Source organism: Monopterus albus, unplaced genomic scaffold, assembly GCF_001952655.1.
Source record: "Monopterus albus unplaced genomic scaffold, M_albus_1.0 scaffold7.1, whole genome shotgun sequence".
NCBI classification, from domain to species: Eukaryota; Metazoa; Chordata; class Actinopteri; order Synbranchiformes; family Synbranchidae; genus Monopterus; species Monopterus albus.
The window spans coordinates 4,134,565-4,149,818 of record NW_018127887.1 but is presented as its reverse complement, the minus strand read 5'-3'; the positions used below and the strand labels follow the sequence as shown (position 1 = coordinate 4,149,818).

General features: G+C 41.4%; 2 protein-coding genes across 2 annotated transcripts in view; one reads left to right on the top strand and one right to left on the bottom strand.

The window, feature by feature from the left end:
* Nucleotides 1-1,054: 1,054 nt before the first annotated feature.
* On the bottom strand, nucleotides 1,055-4,127 carry cdkn1cb (cyclin dependent kinase inhibitor 1Cb). The gene is made up of 3 exons (XM_020624116.1): nucleotides 2,487-4,127; nucleotides 2,189-2,306; nucleotides 1,055-1,733 (listed from the first exon to the last, which is right to left on the bottom strand). Exons 1-2 carry the CDS (start codon nucleotides 3,028-3,030, stop codon nucleotides 2,191-2,193), a joined length of 660 nt encoding a protein of 219 aa, XP_020479772.1. The 5' UTR covers nucleotides 3,031-4,127; the 3' UTR covers nucleotides 1,055-1,733; nucleotides 2,189-2,190.
* Nucleotides 4,128-7,451: 3,324 nt separating this feature from the next.
* The window catches only part of ptdss2 (phosphatidylserine synthase 2), a 16,003-nt gene continuing 8,200 nt past the window's right edge, over nucleotides 7,452-15,254 (top strand). The window contains exons 1-4 of the mRNA XM_020623858.1: nucleotides 7,452-7,692; nucleotides 8,210-8,563; nucleotides 12,434-12,535; nucleotides 13,690-13,772. Of these exons, the coding sequence (XP_020479514.1) occupies nucleotides 8,331-8,563; nucleotides 12,434-12,535; nucleotides 13,690-13,772 (418 nt within the window). The 5' untranslated portion in view covers nucleotides 7,452-7,692; nucleotides 8,210-8,330. The remainder of the gene's footprint in view (nucleotides 7,693-8,209; nucleotides 8,564-12,433; nucleotides 12,536-13,689; nucleotides 13,773-15,254) is intronic.

Genomic DNA, 15,254 nt, shown 5'->3' with positions numbered 1-15,254 from the left:
CTGACTGAATGGGTCTTGGCTATGTCTACATGGATTTGCCATATGGCAACAAAAAGGAAAGAATGGAGCCGGAGAGCGCTTTGTGTTGGAAATCAGAACAAGCCCGTCAGAGCTTATGGCTGCATATGCTGACAAAGTCACTCTGGCCGTCAAAAGTCTCCATTTTCATCAAAACATTAATGTCAACACTATTCAAATAAACCAAGAATCTTAAGGAAAATTCTGAAATGTTGAATTATGAATCTTCCGCGCAGTGACATGCGGTCCAGGCCCTGCGCGCATTCAGACACTGCTGCATTTGGCTTCTTTCAGTTAAGGGTAAACTTGCAAGTATGACCTGTTGAATGGTTTGTTTCAATAGATGAGGACAATTACAAAGACTAGTAGTCTTCTTTTTCCAGCTCTGGCAGGTGGCCTCCACGCCCGGTGTATCCACGGCGGTAAACAGTGTGTATGAGTGGGTCTTTAGAGGGCTTGTTGAATGCGGGTGGATGTGGGGGTGTCTTCGTGGCGGACAAAGCGGAGATCCAAAGGCAGCTGCTTCTTTAGAGGGGCGAAAGGGCCTTTAAATCCCAGCCTATATCCCGCAGCTGCCATGCTGCCCAAGGCTGCACGTCTGAATGCGTTTTTCCCCCGCAAGGTATATAAGCCCCCAAAGGCCGTGTGATATAGACGCAGCTCAGTGTTGGCCTACCTGCGCGCACGGGGTGGACAGTCCTAAATGTCTGTGATAACACTGCATGGATTCCTAGTGGGCTGGTTTTGTTTTTGTTTGTCGTCGCCTAGGTCTGCTTCAGTATCCAAAACATTATTAAGATCTAACCAAAAAGGAGAATACGGAAGTAGACTATTTCATGGAATCTACAATTAAATACTTTGTATTTAAATGAATAAACACGGGATAGTTCTGTGACACCGGAAAACGCAAACACACCAAAGCCTCTTTTCTCACTTTCAGTTTCAAGACTACAGTACCCCGCTTAAACAAGAGAACCAGACAAAAACACAACAAAAATCAGCTTCAAGTTGAAGTGAAAAATATTTTATTCGCATCCTTTGCAAGACATAGGCCACTTGTATGAAAACACTAAAACGGCTCAGACAAACAAACAAACAAACAAAAAAAACAAAAAACAAAATACGTTCAAGTGTGGACAACTATGGGGAAGCTACATGATTGCAAAAAAACATCACAGCTGTAAATAATAAAATAAAAATATGCCCTTTGGCTAAATCAACAAGGCATTTAATTAACAAATATAAAGAAACATAAATAAATTATAAGTTAGAATAGACTTAAAAATATATATTTACAGGGAAAAAAAACAGAAATAAACATTTATAGGCTGTTGTCTCTGTAAAGCTGTACACTTTTGGCCAGTGTAGACAAATCTTTTAAAGTAATTTAGGATTGCACAGATGTTAAAACATTTAACACTGTCGAGTGGCTGTATGCAAAAACAACAATGTATGCTACATTTGTACTGGATAAAAGTCATTCCGCGAACGTTTCTCTCATTTCCCCTGCCTCCCCCCCACCCAAACCGTTCAGTCCTGAGAGTCTGGTATTTACGCTGCGCTCCGCCGGCGCGCACGGAGCTGGAGCAAGCGGTCCGTCGGGCTTCTCTCTCTCCCACAGCGTCGCCCCTTTTCTCTCCTCTCCGGCGTTTAAGTGGCAAGTAACAAACATCTTCCCCTTGATCCTCAAAGACGCACAAGCAGTGCAAAAACACCTGAGGAAGAAATTTAAAAAACGATAAGTTTTCAGAGGAACAGAAATTCCGAAGAAAAATGCGAGTCAGCTTTTTGAGGAAAGGAGACCCAACTCCGGCAGCAGGCGTCATCCTTTACCCAAGCTTTTCCCGCCACATCGTGACGCAATCCCCTCCCCCAACCACTAGTGTTACTACAGCTACTACTATCACTACTACGATTTCACCACCCCAAACTCTCCCCACCCCCTCCTAGATACATCTCTCTGTACTTCGGCTCTTGGAATCCGTTACCATTAACATGGAAAAACAAAAAATAACTAGTTATAAGGCATCAAAATCCTGAACACAAATCCTGATATGTAACATCATGAAAATTGGATGTATTTAAGGTGTGACAACGCAGCAGAGTCACATTAGACGAGATTCAACCATTTAGGTTTAAACGGTTTAGATAATATGACAAATCGTCATACCTTCAGCGGATCCGCTTTCGTGGAGTTTGTTCCACCGGTATTGGAGACTTGGAGAGGTGGCACGCGCTCATATCATTAGTTTTTCTATCAGCAGCCTTTTTTCGTTTCACGAAGAAGTCTGTAGGGAATAAGAAACACAGTTTACATAAATCTACTCGAGTTGAAACTGCACACTGAAGAAAACGACAAACAGGAAAGCAGAAAAATAAATCATATGGATGTATGGCGCGTCTCCGAAGCCAAGAGTGGACCCAGCATAAATGTGATCTAAAAGGTAAATGTCATAGGCTATATTTACCTGTGATGCGTGTGTTGTTGTCAGTAGTTGCCGTTCTCTTGCGTCTAACACACGAGAGCTGTCTCTGAGTCGCCGACCCTGAGTTGAGCTTGTCTGTGCGGTTCTCCTGGTTGAGCTCCACCGGGCAGGGGCTGCTGCTGCTGCTGCTGCTGCTTTCCGGCACGGCCAAGCGCTCCAGTACATCCATACGAGGGGTCTCGGGGAGAACAGAGTCCGTGGTGGGCTTCTGCTTTGCGGAGGTCGCAGGTACCCGGGTCCTGTCGTTTTGTATAGAGTCCTGATAAAATACCGGGGACTTATCCACCGGCACCGCTTCCCACTCGTAATCCCCAACCAGTGGAGTGTTGGCCTCGAAATTAAAGTTCCATCTCTGCTGGTCCCGCTCAGAAATCTCCCGCATCTTGGCTTTCATTTCCCGGCTCAATTCATCGTGATCCACCGGTCCAAAGAGGTTGCGACACACGCTTGTGCGTGTGTGGAGAGGGAAGGTCCTCCTGGCCGCCAGCCTCTCCAGCGCGCTGCTCGATAACTGGACGTTGGACATCTCCAGACTCTTTCCAAACAGCCCCCAAAATACAAAAGACGATGCCCGGTGTGGCTGATTTTTCTTTACGAGATAATATCAGGTGTTGTTGTTCTTCAAATATGAGTTTTTCTCTCTGCTTTCGTGCCTTCCTGCTCCACACAGTTTTGTTTAAATGTACCTTTGTAGTGAGATGTGGAGTATATAACACTTCGGGCAGAGCAGGCACCTCGGACGACTTTCTTATTGGTTACGTTAAGTCCAGCCCTCTGCAAAAGCACGCACACCACACCCACCCTGATTTTCCGTGGGCCCTCGGTGCCCACTTGGCTGTGCGCTGGGCTCGGAATTTTTTTTTCTCCTTAGAACCATCGATGGGCCAACCTTCCCGATGTCAGCCTTGAACCTGTAGCAGGATTTCAGGTCGCATTTGGGTACTTACAAAAGTAGCCGGATCCATTATCGGACACGGATTTGTTCACCTCATTCTTCCGCACATTTTGGCTACTGTTGTGTCGTGCGTCCGACAATGGGCCTAACAGAAGGCCTGTTGTAATAGGCTATAACGGTATATCACTAAATGGCTGTACAGTCGATCTAAAACGGTAATATACATAGAAGAAACCTAATCTTACCAGTTTAGATGCCCGATATTTGAACCACTGACATACACACGCACAGTCCAAGTGTAACACACGCGTCCTCTTTTTCTCTCTCACCACAATAACAATACCAACGAGCTCTTCGGGTCATAAAGAAGGCTAAATTCACACAGCAGCCAGCAGGGATTTTGCACAGATAGAACTCATTCGGCTTTACGCACGGGAGCAAAGTAAACAACAGTAAGAGGAGGCAGCGTGATTTAAATGCAGCAATGAGTCGAGCAAAGCGGTTTTTCTATAAACAAAGCGAGACATTTTTCCAAGCAACCGACCTTAAGATGAAATAGTGTCTTTTCTCTTTTTCTAACTGATTACAGCCTTTGTGTGTTAAAAAGATGTTATCCAGTTAAGTGGCGGGTTACAAACCCTTATAATAAATAAACGACTGCAAAACAGTATCTGTATGTGTCAAAACACACAATGAAGAATAATGAAGAGTAAGTTTACCAACCAAGGTAGACTGTAGATATGACACAATCAGGCTGTCACAACTAATGTGTACGTGTTAATGCATCATTATTTAGCTTGTACGTTCATTTCAGAACAACAGGAACTTTAAGTGCAAAGTGCAGACTCCCCCCAGTCTGCTGCCCTCAGATCCCCACAGGCAGGAGAGAAGGGGCAACGCCTTTGCACCGGATAATAAATGCACAGCGCCTCCCTGCGCTTTAAAACTGGGAATGCAGTGCAAGTTTTATTAGAGTTCAACATTATATACCACAAACTCCCTTTAAAAGCACGTCTGTGTTAGTGAACAGTCCTAGATAAACCAGTTTAACTTGTTTTACCGTTAAACTGGACATCAGACCTCGTTGCAACAGTTCTTGTTTTACAAAGTGTATTGATCCTGATCTGCAGGGAAATGTATTTATTATTTATTTATGACTTATAAGGTATAAGCTACATAAATCTGAATCTTAAACATGCACTTTTGTCTGTGTAGGATATATTTTTTCACTTATGCAGGCCTAGATCTGTTTTAAAGTCTGGTCTCTACTACGCTATGCTTCATCTCTCTTTTGGATCCAAAAACATTATTTTACCTTTTATTTTTATGGAGTAATTTGACCTTCAATGATCTTTACTGCTCCTCTGATGTCATTTTTTAAAAATGCCTTTCAAATACATTTAAAGTACGCTCTCTTGATTGTTTTAGTTAATTATAACAATGGAAATGACTGGATTAAATCTTGAGACTGTTAGGTTGGTTAATACCACACATACCTGATCGTCATTTAGCCTCTGATTAGAACCAGGAAACAAAACATTCCTTTCAGTGATTAAATCCAGGCCCAAACCTCTGTACGTTGTTTGCTGGCTCCATCTAGTGGTGAAAGGTAAAATGTGGCTGTGCATGCAGAAGTGGCCGTTTCATAAAATAAATGGGATGTAAATTAATAAATAAGCACCCAATTTCACCATATTATCAATGTTCATTTAAATCAATGAAATCTATAATCACTAATTTACCGAATGGAGTAGAGGACATGGTGCTGAAGTGAACATCACTTCATAGTGTAACCATAACAGTGCTTGTGTTCTGGTCATTTACATAAAACTCTGCCCTAACACAAGATTTTGTCACATGTTATTACTCAGTTTCTAGTTGATTAGAGATTTACCTTGAGAAGTACTGTTGGAGGAAAGTCAGGCGTATCTTACTGTCAGACAGATGTTACGACAAAACCTGCATTCATTTCTTTTCAAAGATATCTCAGCTTTCATCAAAGAGTCAGTCGACTAGGGTGGTGTCCCCTGTTCCATTTCTCTGACAAATGCAGGAGTATAATTCTTTCATCTTTAAACACAAACACACCGATGCAAATATACTCACATATCTCTACTGGCTTAACTTGCTCTTTGACAAGAACAGAAATAACCTGTTCAAAAGACCCAAGCACTCTAAACTCTTAAAGGACAAAAAGACGTTTGGTCAGCTGACTGTACTGAGTCAATAAAGGGTAAGGATCTGACGCTTCTCGTTAAAGTCCACGTATCTGTAGGAATAATCTGACTATTCAGAGCATTCATGCAACCTTTTGAGTTGTCCTTCTGATGTTTCTCAAACATCTGAGTTGCAGTGATAGTGGTATTACTCATTCGGCAGTACTTTTAGTACACTGGAATTGTTTGCACTTTATTTTAAAGATCTTGAGCCAAGAACACGTTTGGATGTCCAGACGTTCGTGAGATGACAATTCAAGCCTAACTGACTTGTAATAACATGATCTGCATCAACAGTAGACATTTTATCCCTTCCATTATCCCACAATGGAATTGAAGTGAAAATTAAATTTTTGTTTTAGCAGATTGGGTTTAATTTAAAAAATATTTAAATAGTTTCTTTCCAGATGTTATTGAAACAGAATGATACAAAGGTGAATGATAAATGATCAATAAAGACACAAAGGAATGCTGATCGACTAACTGTATGTATAACACTATTTAGCTACTCATTAACTACCTGTGGGCTAGACCATTTGTTTTTCTTTTCTACAAACTGAAGTGCTTTGTGATCTTCTTTGGTGGCTTGGTGTTGCTGTATTTGAACTATAAATGCATTAAATAAAAGGACCGTTTCCAGGGAGGTGCTGTCCCCCCCACTCCCACCAAAACCACTCACTTAAAACAAGCTCATCCTTTTGATGTTACAGAGAGACTGCAGACATCGCTACAGGGCCCTTGGAGGAGGATATAGTGGTAATCTAATCCCACAATCTCATGTGACACCTACAAAACAGTTTTTCACCCTAAGAGGAAAACAAAATTTTAAAATCAATGAGCAGTGCAGAGGCTATATTACATTGGTAATTCAGTTAAATGACTCATTTAAGTACACTGCTGAGTTCATTGTATTAATAGAATGGTTGATTTGGGCAGCTAAACATTTGACTCTTATAAAAGCATTTAAATGTACAAAGGCATTAACAAACAACAACTTATATAGACCAAAGTATTCTGAAGAAAGGTTTATTGAGTGTTATGGCTGCATTAACACAAGTTAAGAATTGGTATATTTTCAGTTACCAATCAGTCATAGGTTCTGATCTCTGAATGTAAAACCTAAATATACTAGAGTAAAACTTACATTTTCCTTTGAGATTCAGCTGAGTAAATGTATTATGTTGTTGGAAATACAGAAGCTTTTTTTGTTAATCTCTGGCCTGCAGTCCTGAACTCTGGTCATGGTGGTTTTACCATGTGCTGGATAGTTTTTAATGGTCAAATAAATACTGTCCTGTTGTATAGATCAGTTCTAAGAACAAAGTTTGGTTTGTCCGGCTGTAAAAATCTGACTGGCATTTATGCTTCTCAAGCAGTGCACTTCCAAGAACCCCCTGGAACAGTACTGCAAGCACTACAGACTACAAACCATAAATCATCCATATTAGGTAGTCGTAAATAATTTAAATCATTAGTGAAGCCATTGGTTACAGTTTATAACCCTTTTCCTCAGAGCAGCTCTTGAACACATCCTTGGATTTTCAGGTCAATCCTGCACTGACGTCTTTCTAGGCCTGCAGGAAAAATGTGAGTTGCATGTCGCCTGTTCTTATTATGAGATTTCAAAACACTATCATTAACTCAGTATATATTACAAGCAAAGCGTATAAAACAGCTGACCTCAGCTAATTGACCATTCTGGTCGGAATGTCAATTAAATAAAGATTCAACTAGAAGCAGGAATAGAATGTCCGAGGTAACAATTGTGATTTCAAAGTAAAACCATTTTAATGTGCGGATCTGGTGACTCGCAGTCTTTTATACTGAAGGGAACAGACCGGACATGATGTTGCGGTTGCTGTTCACTTGACAGCAAGCGGGCGCCATCCCCATGTGATGTGTGTTTTCAGTGTAGGCTGTATGGTTCGAGGCAGTCTCCGGGTTAAACGTGATACAGTCAACAGTTTAATTGCTTTTCTTTTTACCTACAAATCGGATTCAAACGTGTATGCAGATGTAGCGTTGGCACCTCCTGAACTCACCCGGACTGCAACCATTAATCTATTAAATTCAGCTGGTAGGTGGCGCTTAATGCTATGGTAATTTTAAGTAGCAGCTTCCCGAATTTCTAACGTAAAGACAATAAAACACATAACCTAAATGGTTAAACGTGGTCTTGAGTAATTATGGTGTTAAGCCTGTTAATTCTAAGACCGTCGGTTCACTTAGCATTGTTACCGAGGTCAGATAGTCAAAAATAGCCTGCTACAAATAGCTAACGCTGTTAGCCAATCTGACGTCGAGACTTCACGCCGTTCTCGCGGTGCACATGCTGTGATTTGTTTTTATTCACCAGTTAAATACCCATACCGTGCTTAAAATGTAAATGTTATTTACCCGACATGACGGTCTCGCCTCCTTTAGCAGAAGTGCGCCTATATCAGTAGGCGGTGACAGAGAATAGATATCACGCTACATCTTACTGAGCAGCGCTGGGCGGTGTTATGAAGTTATAGCGACAGAGGGACTTGATTTTCAGGTTATTTTCCCCCCTTCCTCGTCTTACTAAAGTTCATTTCCTTCTGCCACCCCAGGATGCTGACAGTCTCTCGGGTGGAGCTTAGGTGGATGAAGGTACACGGGAGCAGGGCCCGGGGATAAGCACAACCGCACGGGACTGTTTAAAACCAGCGACGGCGGTTGGTCATTGAAGTCATGACCAAAAACGAGGCGAAGAAAAGCGGCTTGGCCGTAAACAACGCTACCAGCAAGTGCGCCACAGCAGCCTCCTCTGCCGAGCAGGTCAACAGCGGCTCAGTGGAGCCAGACTGTCCGGATCAGAGCACACCGATCAAGGCCAAGGTGATGAAGCAGACCCCCAGGGACACTCTGCACTGGAGAAACACGGAGTGCGAAGTCTATGACGATGGGACCAACACCTTTTTCTGGTGAGTTTTTTTTTTTCTGGCAGTGCCGAAAAAGTCAGCCCTGAATGCTGCATCATCCGAAGAGAGTGTGTTGTTTTGTCGGGAATACAAGAAAATACAGAAAATGAACAGCTACTGCAGAAGATGCAGGCGTGTGGTTACAGGAGTGTGCATGAAGGTTTCAAGGTGAACTGACAGACAGGCCCGAGTGACCTCAGTTAATCACGGCCAAGTTTGTCGTAATCTTTAAATGTGCAGATTGAAATAGTAGCTTTCAGGTGAAGCAGAATTATGGTTAGGCGAAACTGTCCAAACGCAAAATGACAGCATGAAGTCTTGAGGTTACTCCATGTCACAGGTGTTCTGCTAGTGTTTACTGTGCTGTCATAGGGGTTTACATTACACATCCAAAGGCAGGGTTTGTTGTTGACATGAGAACATATCCAACTTGTATCATGATAGGTATGGCATCACCACACAGCAACAGTAGTTAGATTACTTTATTACTCTCCACAGAGAAGCTAAATTATTACAGCAGCCACCATACAAGTACATAGAAACAAGAAACAAAAACAGTTGCAAACTATAAAATTGGAAATAAGAAATAGAATAGAAAAAGAATATATGATGTCAAGAAGGACTTCTTCTAGTGTTCTTTGTCACAGTGGAGCTGAAGAAGACTCTTGATTACAACAATAACAGCTGTTGTTGTTGTTGGCTAGTAAAGTGGAATGATTGTCTCCAACTTCAAGCTGTGCCACAGCTTGTTCCAGTAGTGAGGTGCATTGTGTTTAATTAGTTTTCTTAACAGTAGTTAATTCCCACTGTAACTGCACTCCCAGCTTAGTCTTAATGGAGAACTGATTTGGTTTGTTCACTTTATGGTCAGCTTAGACACCTGGACAGTGAATCATATGACGTTCTAGAAACATATGGGCTAATACTGCATGGCTAAATATACTGAGAAAGGTATACAAAATGTTTGTCACTAAAATGTGTAGCAATTTAGTCTTTCCTGCCAGAACTCTCCTTAAAGTTCATGTAAAAAAACCCCACAAATTCCAACCACATACTCAAAGTAAATCATTATGGACGGGGGCTGTTTGGGATATCAATAAAGACACCACAAGGGTGTTAATGACACCACACACCAGCACTGAAATAGTTTGTTATGGTGGGTTTCTGATTATGGAGGCGGTACAGGAATACTCTGGCTGTGTGTGGGAGTTTTGCAAGTGTTTGTGAGTTATATCTAAGAACTGTTTGTTGAAGATTGCAGTTTCCCCTGGTTGTTAAGGAGAAGAACATTGTGACATGCAGTCTGCTCTATTAGCACAGACTGGGAGAAAAGAGGGATAGCTTGGATAACCCTTATGGAGAACTCTTCTGTGCTGGCACACCACTATTGGTTTTTCCTTTAAATAGCTTTGCTCTGCAGACATTTCAGTTCCAAGAGGCATGTGGGATTGTGTTGTGCATTTTGATTGCTGTCAGTGGTCTTGGATCAAGTTTTATTTTTAAATGTTATTTTAAGAGAAGAACTCTTAATTTAGGATGGTAACACCACTTGAAATAGAATGTGGGGATTTAACTGGACATAATTTTAATTAAGTCCCACGAGGCCAGTGAATTTATGATTTATAACAGATGGATATCATGGAAACCAGAGGATGTTGTGGTGTAATGAGTAAAGTCAAGCAAGTTGTGCTTAAAGTCACATTTTTTGCTCAGTAAAGTCACAAACTGTATTTGTCAATCCTATTTCAACCTTACAGTGGGCCCCAGGACAACACAAGGCTATTTCTGTCTAATCTATGATTAGTTCTAGGGCTGTCTACATCTAGTAACTTGTTTTCTCTGAATGCTCTCCCTCAATCTTAGTGGTAAATTTTGTTCTAGCCTGTCTTGCAGTTGTAGCGGGATGGTATTTCTGCTGTCTATTCCCTCCTGGTGGTGGTGTGTGGTTGTCAGGCAAGAGACAAGCCAGGCTCTCCCCTGTGTCTCCTGCCAAACAGGTTGAATAACACAAAGGAAATGCTTTTGACACCAGGCATTAGGGGTGGGACGGATCATAGAACTAACGGTTCGGCTTGTATCAGGGTTTTTGGGGTCACAGATTGGATCTGCATATGGTCTAAACTGAAAACAACAATCAAGATCCTCAATGTTTAAACAAAATCTTAAAAGAAAGCCTAACCATAAGCCTATGTACCATAACAGTTTTGTCCACCACCCTTCTTCTGTCGTCACATTTTACAGGAAAGTTAAAATGCTCACATACATGTGACTTAATGATGCAGGGGGCTTTTCAAGTTGTTCCACTCCTTCACTAACCATGGCTATTGGTGCCAGCTGCTTTAACACGCCCCTTTCATGTGAACACAAGTGCGTTGTCTCTGTGTTCCAAAACCCGACCGGCACGGTGCAGTGTGTGCCGGATGGGCGTGGTCACTATTCATTTTAACTGTACCACATAACAAAAGGCACAGCCAAATGAAACCACCCTGTGTTTTCACTGCAGCTCTGTAACATTGCATTGGAATTTGCTTTTCAACACAAGAGTAACAACTTCACACTATAATGATTAAACTCAGTAACCATGGTGTTGGTCCAGTCAGATCATGGATCAACCGTGACCCATCCCCCTCTACCTGGCATGTTGTGACCCAGACTCCTCAGGGCAGGAGGAAGGTGTGATGTTCTTTAGTTTGATGGATGACAGAAGTAATCTCAGCACATATTTTTAAACCATTGTCATCATTTACCCTTAAATGATAAGTCTGATGTTGTGTAATCTTTTTCTTACTTAGTCCCCTGAAGAGAACTTTGTCTGTGTAGCTACAGCCTGACAACACACATACACCTGCCACATATTAGGTTTAAAAGACTTGCATGTTAACAAATAAATGCTGTCAGCTGTTCATAGGCAGCTGCTGAGGCAGATCTCCAAATGCTGACAAAGGCCAGCATTCTCACTACTTAGCCTTATTTTAATTTCCTCTTGCTTCTGAGAAAATACCTGGGTCTCAACTAGAGCTGCTATTGTCAGCTTTTGTTTTTTTTTCAGATATATCAGCATTGCCATATATATATTGATTGAAAAGTAACAAATGACAGGACAGACAGATAGTTTAAGGTAATTTAGAAACTGTGGACAAGATACTTTATTTGGTGTCCATCTCCTGTCATATATTAGTCACAGTCTTTCTGTAAAGTTTTTGTATTTTACATCAGAAAATGACTATTGGCCGATATAGCCTTACTGGATTTTGAACTATCAAACATCATTACGTAATCATTTAGCACTTCTCTTGATGGTCACCCATGTTCAGCCGCTTGGTAACCAAACACTGAAGTTCAGAAAAGTATTTCCCTTGAAGCGGCACTGCTTGCATCTCTTATTGCAGCACACTGCCCCTATGATTAGGTCAGTTGAACCTGCTGGCTGCTGTTGAGCTTCACAGTTCATTTGTAGGTCATTTGGTCACAGTGCTGTTTGGTATCAGTATTTTAACTGAGCTTTCTGGGATGTTTCTGACAGCCAGTGTACACTAAACATACATTTTGAGGATCTGCTGTAGGTTATAGCTTTCAAGTGTGTGGATCAGGCTTGATCCTATTGATTGATTGATAATGAATATTGGCTGATTCCAGCAGTCGTCCAATCAATTTAAGCATCCCGAGTATAGGCTAGTATTACACCTTTAGTAACTACAAATGGGTTCTCAGCTCACACTATAGCTCATTAATATTGCTAAACCTTCTCCCTTGGTTGCATTGGATAACCTCAGCAATTCTTTTTTCTCTTGTCCAGTGACTTTTATTGAAGTTTCCTCTTTACAAATGCTGTTAACGTCCCACTCTGTTCCTTCCCTCTCTCTTTGTCTTCAGGCGAGCCCACACACTGACAGTGCTGTTCATTCTGACTTGCGCTCTGGTCTATGTCACGCTGTTGGAAGAGACCCCCCAGGACACGGCCTACAACACTAAGAGGTCAGTGGGCTGGACTCGTCACTTTCTTGCCATCCTTGTAGGATCCAGTACACAAACCCAAAAAAATCTAGTTTTGGCATGTTGCACTAGGCTTTTGTTTTCAGATGTGAAGGGCTCTTAAGGCGACTTTTCAAATACAGAGTCAAATGCAGGAAACCACCAGCACTCTTTGATGGATTGTGAGACCTGAAATAGCTGGGAACATGTTTCTTAATATAAGTGCTATGATAATGAGTTGCTTACATTTTTTTAAGGTTTCATTGTGTTGTGAGTGGGTGATTATGTGGGATCATGCAAGAACAAGCAAGCTACGTAAATGATGGGTGTGTGCATTTGAGACAGAGACTGACTGTAGGTTGTTTTTACAAAGCAGTGTGGGATGGTTCCTAACAGGATTTGCTGTAGTCAGCACAGTCCAGCTCATCAGGATAAAGACCCTAGAGCTTCTTCCTGGCAGTGTCACGCACACAGTCTGAATTAATTACACGTAATCATTGACACACGGTTGCATAAACTCCTCATCTCCCACTCGTACTGAAACACCGGGCTAACTGCTCACTCTCACTAGTTCACACACACATGTCACACACAGTTGTACTCTTTGAATCAAATACACTTGCAGTCCTGCTGCCACACACTTGTGCAATCATTCACTCAGCCATACGCACTCATGCTTCCACACTTTCTGGCAAGCACAAGCTGTAATCTCATTGTATGTCTAGTGTCCAGTCCTCTGTGGTTAATTTAATATTTCACTCCAGTGACTTTGTCCAGTCTCCTGGTTTTCAAATCTCAACACAGCAACGATTAACAGCAAAACAGTGTAAGAGCAGCAGGTTCAGATTGGCCTCATGCCTCAAACACAGAGGGAATGGTAAGAAGGAGTAATTGTCTATGGGCAGCTGGAGAGACAGGCCTTCAGATTCATGTTACATCAAATTATACCCCTTTACTTTCCCCTTCCTGCTCTTTGTACCTATGTTTAGTCTTCTGATTATTATTGATCTTTGAGAAAAGCCCAAGGGTTAAAAGAACGGGTTGTTTAGAAGTGGTATTGGTCCACAGAAAAATACATTTTTATTATTTACTATTTGTATATATAACATAACATCAACTTAAATTCCATCCTGTGTGTTGTAATTGTGCTCCTTTAGAGGTATTGTAGCTAGCATCCTGGTATTTCTCTGTTTTGGAGTGACACAAGCCAAAGACGGACCATTCACCAGACCACATCCAGGTAAGGCAAGAACATTTATAACATAAACAAATATTTTCTAAACCTGTTTCCCAGACAAATCTCAGTTAAAGGAACACTTTCTTTCCTTGCTCTTTAAGTTGTGGTGTTTTAGTACAGCTAGTTAGGATGTACACCATGATGCGTCTGTGTTTATATTATTAGCTGCATAATAAAAGGTAAAACGCCAAACAAAAAATGGTTAGAAACATTTTTATGAACTTGAGCCATTCAGGCAGTTACTGATCTGTTTTAATCCCACTCTGAATTGTCCAGAACATGTCAAAGTGACATTTGTTTGCCCTGTGTCTATATTTTCTAGATAAGTGACATGGTCAGTTGTTTCTGTGAACAGCAACTGAACATATCAGCCACTTAGCGTATTCAACAGAAACTTTGAGCTATTAATTAGCGTACTCTTATCAGAAAAAGCCCAGGTGTTGAGACTTTTCAATGGCACCTTGTCTTCCTGTATAGATGGGAGCAGTTACCACTACAATCAATAGCAATATCTGAGAACCTTGTGTTGGCTTTCAGTATGATATTTAGATCCTGTGAGTGCTCAGAATCAATGCACACAGTGGCTAGCTAAATGTAATTGTCAAAATAAAGAAGACATTTGAGTAAAACGAGAACTGTTAAAAGCAGGTGGGGTGTTTTCCTAGTATGGGTTAATCCCGGTCAGAACAGTTAAGATAAACACCAACAAACTGAAGTCAAAGAGATGAACATCATCTGTTTGACTCCTTTTCTGGCTCATGATATGCAGCAACACTGGGGCTTAACTAAAGAGCTTGGAGAGCATGTTACTTGTGCAACCAATAAACAAGACAGGTGTGGTTTGTAAGAGCCATGTCAATGTAATGTAAAACATTTCTGATATTTGCCCGAGTCTGGATGTCCAGATGGATGAAGATGAAAAGAGGAGATCTTTGAAATCACATCATAGTGAAGCTGGTAGCTGATGGGTTTGTTAGAAAGCTGCAAGAGGAATCAGAGAGAGTGACTTGTTGGATTATATCCTGTATTTATAGGCACAAACTCTGAATTAGAAGGCTGTATGAGTAATCACCACTGGGTATGTCGCAACAGATAAATCCCGTGTTTCAGTTAAACACAGACGTTGAACTGTGTGGTGCCTGAATGTCACAGAGGCACTGTTGCAATAGTTAGACTTCACAGTTCATGAGTATTTATCTTAATTGAATGCAGCTCTTTTTCTTTTTTTCAGCCAGGAATTTAAACTTATTGTTACTAAGCCCAACTGTGACTTCGTGTACTGTTACTACTAAAAAGTAATGTTAAAGGTTCTTAAAAGTAGTTGCTGGTTTTTAACCAGGTCTTTGATGCAGAATACACATCTTGTCAGTCACACAGCACTGTAGTAGGGAAGGAAGACAACAGGGTGTGGAGGGAAGACGGAGGTGCACGTTGAATGTTGGCAGTTGTTGGAGGTGTGAAATGGGTGGGTGGGTGGGTGGGTTG

Excerpts from the sequence above, each read along its gene's own strand:
- cdkn1cb (XM_020624116.1), bottom strand. The coding sequence starts at position 3,030 with ATGTCCAACGTCCAGTTATCGAGCAGCGCGCTGGAGAGGCTGGCGGCC. Across the intron at positions 2,307-2,486 it reads CAACAACACACGCATCACAG|ACTTCTTCGTGAAACGAAAA; the intron begins GTAAATATAGCC and ends TATTCCCTACAG.